General features: G+C 41.3%; 1 protein-coding gene across 1 annotated transcript in view; it reads left to right on the plus strand.

Moving 5' to 3' along the window:
* The window catches only part of LOC121696986 (coiled-coil domain-containing protein 136-like), a 36,658-nt gene extending 30,897 nt beyond the window's left edge, over window positions 1–5,761 (plus strand). The window contains exon 7 of the mRNA XM_042078218.1: window positions 1,967–5,761. Coding sequence (XP_041934152.1) covers window positions 1,967–2,059 — 93 coding nt within the window. The 3' untranslated portion in view covers window positions 2,060–5,761. The remainder of the gene's footprint in view (window positions 1–1,966) is intronic.
* The last annotated feature ends 954 nt before the right edge of the window (window positions 5,762–6,715 follow it).

A 6,715-nucleotide genomic window follows, 5' to 3' on the forward strand; every position in this document is an offset into this window, starting at 1 on the left:
TCTCTCTCTCATTCTCTCATATTCTCTCTTTCTCTCTCTTTCTCTCTCATACAGTCTCTGACTCTTCAAACGTGAATTCTGTCGTAGGTTAGGTTAGTTGGTAGTGTGTGTGTAAATGTGAGTGTGTGAGGTGTGTGTGTGTGTGTGTGTGTGTGTGTGTGTGTGTGTGTGTGTGTGTGTGTGTGTGTGAGTGAGTCTGTGTGTGTGTGTGTGTGAGTGTGAGAGTGAGAGTGTGTGTTTCTGCGTGTTCTATGGGTCAGCTCTGTTTTCAGCCTGGAAGGAGAGTGGTGTTTCCACACGCAGCACCATGTGAAAATAGATGTTTGGATCGGGTGAGAGAGTGTTTCTCCTTTGATCACAAAGTGATGATCTCACTCTTTCTCTCTCTCTCTACCTCCCCCCTCTATCTCTTTTTCTCTCTTTCTGTGTGTGTGTGTGTGTGTGTGTGTGTGTGTGTGTGTGTGTGTGTGTGTGTTAAGGGAAATGAGATATGGGGGATGAGATATGTGTGATACAGAGAAGATGTGCATGTGAGGAGTGTGTGTCTGACTGTGTAGGTATTTATTTCTGGGTGCATGATCATCTCTCTCTCTCTCTCTCTCTCTCTCTCTCTCTCTTGCTCTCTCTCTGTGCATGTGTCTGTGTGTGTGTGTGTGTGTGTGTGGATCTATCTGGATCTCTTGACCTTTTAATGTATACACAAATGATTGTTTGTGGGTGTTCATGCATTTCCTGTCATCACATAATGGAGACACATTTACAAATGTTTATGTCTGACCGTGTGTGTTTGTGTGTGTGTGTGCGCGTGCGCGTGCGTGTGTGTGTGTGTGTGTGTGTGTTTGTGTTTTTGTGTATTTGACTGTATTTTATAGTCCCACTCTTCCTAGCACACAGCTGTAACTAGCTGGCCCATGACACACAATGGAACTCTTTGTCAATTTTGTTCTTTAGGCCGGAGTTTGTGTGCATGTGTCTAAAGTATATCAACTTCTGTGTGTGTGTGTGTGTGTGCGTGTGTATGTGTGTGTGTGTGTATGTGTGTGTGTGTGTGTGTGTGTGTGTGTGTGTTCCCTTAACAATAAATTATTTGACCTTGTCTAACAAGCAGGGTCTGTGTACGCATCATGTATTTGTTTTAGCTGGAGATGCCTTTTAAATGGGAGGCTCCCGGGAGAGCTCCTAGTGAAGACAAATCCACTGCTGCTGGACTCGACTCTGAGACGGCGCAGTGCTTTTCTGCTGCTATTTAATTTAGATGGATAGATGGATGGATATAGATATTTCTTTTTGTGAGACAATGGTCATTGTCTCACAAAAAGGTCATGGGTTGTGGGCACGTGTATCCACTGGCTATCAGACTGCATTGTCAGCTCTTGTAGACAGAATAAAATGGTGTATATGGGTGTGCAGTATGAAACTAAAGGGAGGACATGCACCTCCCCAAAACACTAGCAGTTGGCTGCAGAGTCGAAGCAGTCTGAAGAAGAGCCGTGCGTTTGAAACGTTATGCACATTACATGCAAGTTATCAATATGAACTGTTTTGGTGTGTGATGCTTATACCACTGAACTGGGTATGACCAGTAGCACTGAGGCTTAAAGCAGACACGCTGCACTCATGTATGCATTTCAGGGTGAATTGAAGCAGTCACACTGCTCTTGTGTATGCATTTCAGGAAGGATTAAAGCAGACACACTGCAATCATGTATGCATTTCAGGGTGAATTGAAGCAGACACACTGCACTCATGTATGCATTTCAGGAAGGATTAAAGCAGACACACTGCTCTTGTGTATGCATTTCAGGAAGGATTAAAGCAGACACACTGCAATCATGTACAGTATGCATTTCAGGGAGGATTGAAGCAGTCACACTGTACTTATGTATGCATTTCAGGGTGGATTTGTCCTGTTATTGTGTTGAACTTTCTCTTGTAACCTTTGGCCTGTGTTCTGTCTGACCTTCAGGATAGTGAGGGCGAGTGGAATCTGGTGATGGTGGTTGCCGTGGTCGCAGCGGCAGTTCTGATTGTCCCTAGCTTGACCAGAACGCTGTCCTGAGCGGGATTTTGGGCATCACAGGAAATTACATCACTCCTCCACCTTCATTCCTGTTTTAATCACTTCCTGTCCCCCCTTCTATCAATCACAATCCAAGAATCCTGACCAGAGGCCAGATACAATGTAACCAAGGCAACCAAAGCACAACAATGACCCTCCAGACCCTCCCAATGAACCTCCAGACCATGGAACCAGGGACATTTTTTGCTCACAGCTGCGTTATGGGAGCAGAGGGACCAAAGCATCACAGCTCCCTCTCTCTCTCTGTCTCACTCTCTTTCTATACCTCTCTCCCTCTTTCTTTCTTCTTACTCCCTCTGTTTCTGTCTCACTCTCTATTCCCTATACCACTCTCTCCCCCCTCTTTCTATCGCTCTCTCTTCTTGCATACAACTTGTTTTCTTATGTGCTTCTTCAAGTAGACCAGACTGTAAAACTATGGTTTAGGGACGTCCACGGACTACAGAGTGCAAGGATAGAGATGCATTCTTACCTGCCTGGCTGTCCTCCATCCCAGAGTCAAGGCCACCACTCCACGTCTGAGTGACCTGCCTAAACCTCTGACCGGGGCATGCCAGTGAAGCCTGGCATGGAGAAGTGTGAGAAGAACATATCTGCCATATCATTTGCTTTCCCTTGTTCAGTTTCTGGTGTTTGTTTCTTCCTGGAAAGGACAGTAAGGCAGAATAGACTGTATTGAACACTGAACTGAATTCAGAGAGAGAGAGAGAGAGAGAGAGAGAGAGAGTGGGAGAGAGGGAGAGAGAGAGAGAAAAGAAGGAATAGAAGAGGAGGAGGAAAAGAAGGGAGAGGGATGCCCTGGCGAGATGTGAAAGACACCATATTTAACTCTGCACACAATCTGAAGTAAGAGCGGGAGATTGAAGAGATGGAAGAAAAAAGAAAGAATATAGAATACATATTGAAGGACTGGCAGAAAGCCCTGGATGCAGCTGCTAGCTTTGGCCTTAACCTCTGACCCCGAATGACATCATATCCTCCTGACACCAACTCACTCTCGAATGGACCTAGCCTGGACCCAGTCCAGATATGCACCTGGACCCAGGCCAAGGTCCAACTCAGATCTGGGCCATATCGATGCTGGATCTGTTCCAGCTTGTGGTCCCAGATCTTCCCTGAGCAACACCAGACTGCTGTACATTTCTGCTGCCTTCATATTCATGATCTAGCATCCCATAATACTCTACTTCCTCTTCCTCTCTCAGGAGAGCTGCTCAGCCAATCAGATTCCTCCGACACAGCATGCTCCTCCCAGTCTAAGCAGACATAATTAGTGAAGGAGAAATATCATTAGTCTTCACTGCAATATCCAGTACCTGGTTGTTAGTATCTATTTGTGTTTGTTTGATTTTGAGGGTTGTTCTTTTATTGAAAATGTTATATGACAGTATATGACCTGGACAAGCCATGAATGGAAAGTAAAATTATCTAACTCAAGTTAGAATTAGTATTGTGCGCACAGAGAAAATGGACGGATGGCTTAGGAAAGTTGGTCTGTTCTTAATTGGACTTTTTCACATCAATGATTATCAGCTAGTGACACTATATTTTTGTATCTGTGTGCTCAACACTAAGGTTTAAGTTTAGAAATTGAATATTCTATGATGTGTTATATGAAAGAGAATCATATTTTTGTATATAGATATTAATGTGTAAACAGTATACGTATTATATGACCAATTCTAAGCACTGAATATATTTATTTTATTGGTTGGCACACACATATAGCAAGAATGGTGCATTGCTAACCAAAACATCATAATCATTGGCATGGTTCAGATGAGAAAACACTAGAGAATATATCTCAAGACATGTTAGTGTCTTGCATCATTCTCCTTTTAACTGGTTAATGATTTTGTGTGTTTGTATATTGGAATGTTAATTTGCAGACTTTCTGTCTCTCTGTTGAGATATCTTTCACTTTTCATTTAGGTGTTAATCTGCTCTCTTGTGGAGAAACAGTGCATGGTGGACCATAATCAATAATGGTGAATCAATAATTAATAAGCTTTAATAGATCACATTCCAGAAGACTGAGAGACGTACTGTACAACAGGATCAACACACACACACACACACACACACACACACACACACACACACACACCTATCTGGCAGGCGCTGGGCCTATATATAATAATATGGCAAAATATTTGTCTTTATAGCGCAGCATATGACATTTACCATATCATATATAGCAGGATCATAATGTCTCACCTCAGTCTAAGGGGTGTGTGTGTGTGTGTTAGCACAATACAGAATACCATACTTCACTTTGAGGCATGTACTGCTGTATGCTGTCCTGGGCTATATGTCTGTTCTATAGGATACTTACTCTATATGACACATTTAAATCAAAACAAAACAAAAAAACAGATCATCTCTAAAAGCCACAGAGATGCTACACATGTTTGTAGGCTAAACCTTCACATTTTCAGGCTGTTGATTAAAAGTACAACAGCATCCTATATTTAAACATAAGATTTGTATAATTTATAACCTGCTAATGAATTGGAGTACTACTGCACTGTCCTGTTGCTTTAGCCAGTGTGTGTGTGTGTGTGTGTGTGTCTGTGTGTGTGTATTTTTCACCTTTCAGAGTGTGCCTAGACAGCACTGTCTTCCTACATGTTGTAGATACAGTCCGTAACACAGTCCCAAGCAGAGAGGAGACTTAAACATGGAACATGGAACTCTCCTTACTAAATAGGAGCTCTAGAATGTACTCTTGGCTTCGGCTTGTCCTGATTCTAACTAATCAACGCTATTCCATTTCTCTGGCTTGATGTTGCTCATGTGTACTAACAAAGCGTTTAACAGCATAAACAAAGTGTATCACAGCTGAAATGCAATATCACTACTCAACTATAACAGTGCATGTTGTTCTGCAAATATTACTGTGTCCATTCAAACTCTTCTGGGGCATCTTTATAGTTAAGAATTGAAACTGGGAAAACAGCAAGATGTCTTGTTAACTTAACTGTCCACAGCATTTGTGGCTAATTGATATTTTAAAATAAAATACACACACTATAGTGTAATAATCTTCTGGTGGAGTTTTTTTTTTTTTATATGTCTGCAGTATACTCTGAGCAGGCTGGCGTTTGCATGGTAGGTTAAGTAGACTGCATGTTGTAGGTACTGTAGGTTACACTTACTTGTGGTCGATCAGTTGTATGTGTTTAAAATCAACACAACTGCATGAAAGACTTAGTAGTTTTATGAGTCCTGTTGTCCTCTTGTTGACCACTGGTCAAGCTTGGTGACCGACAAACGTTTTTTGCACACACTTTTAAGCCGCAGATTACTCATTTTTGTAAAGAAAAAGAATGTGTTATAATTTAGTTTTCTCGATATTCTTTCTCTCTGTTGCCTGTCCTTTCTACAGCAAAAACGTGAGCTTTCTCTCCTCAGTTCAGATACACTATCTGTCACTTGTTGTTCTTTGTCAAACTGTTCGTGAAACCTTCCAGGAGGTGCTTTTATATGTCTCTGTGTGTGTGTGTGTGTGTAGCCATCTGTGTTTGTGTGTGTGTGTGTGTGTATGTGTGTACTGTCATGGCTTCTCTGAGCTGTTTAAGCATAGTCTATCCTCCTTCGCTGGGTCTTGTGTTTAAAAGGAAACAGAACTGTGAGTATTTTACTAAACTGCTTGTAAATTTTGTAAATTACTATGGAGAAATAAAGTAGTTTAACCAAACCGCTGACTATGTTCTGTTTCATTATTACAAGATTGTGCATTGTTTAGTTAATCAAGTTGATTATTGATTTGAGATGGCAATTGACTATTGATTTAAACATTGACAATTGAATTACAAGTGATATAATTTGTTTTGAATAGAACAGAGAATACAGTTATGTGAATGTGATGGTCCTTTATATGTTTAGATATTTCTGTTATCCATAATGAAAAAAATCAGGGGCACCCAAAAGTGCTTTACAGTGACGGGGGAAGCTCACTAACCTCCACCAATGTGTAGCACCCGCCTGGATGATGCACGGCAGCCATGACGCGCCAGAACGCCCACCACACAGCAGCTTGAGGTTTTGTCTCAAGGAGGAAAAAAACAATACTGTGATGACTTTTAATGTCATTAACACACAACGAGAGGAAAAAAAAACAATACTGTGATGACTTTTAATGGCATTTACACACTTTGAAAGTTGCTATTCTCATATTTTCTCATGGACGTCGATGAGACAGTTTTTGTTTTTTTTTTTTGGCAGTTTGAGTTTCCTATTCACCACAAGTTGACCCAGCTGGACCCAGCCCATAAACTGAAGAGATGAGTAATACTTCTCCTCCTCCTCTTCCCCCTCTCCCCTCTCTTTCTTTTGCTCTTAATCTCTTTCTCACCCCTTCCTGTCTGTCTGCCTGTCTGTCTGTATTTCACAAGAAGAGCAACAGACTCTTCACATTGATTCAAACACCTGAATTGCTCTTTATATTTAATAATCGAGCTTCAGAAACAAATTAGTGGCCTTAGAGTTCTTAAATTGGCTGTTCAACCACAGTAATATTCCTATGAAGATATTACCACCACCCTGGTCTATTTAGATAAGATCTGTGTATTTTACTGAAATTTTCTGAAATGAAGTCAGCTATTGCATTATGAATACTGTATATTGTTGAAT

Source organism: Alosa sapidissima, chromosome 22, assembly GCF_018492685.1.
Source record: "Alosa sapidissima isolate fAloSap1 chromosome 22, fAloSap1.pri, whole genome shotgun sequence".
NCBI lineage: Eukaryota > Metazoa > Chordata > Actinopteri > Clupeiformes > Clupeidae > Alosa > Alosa sapidissima.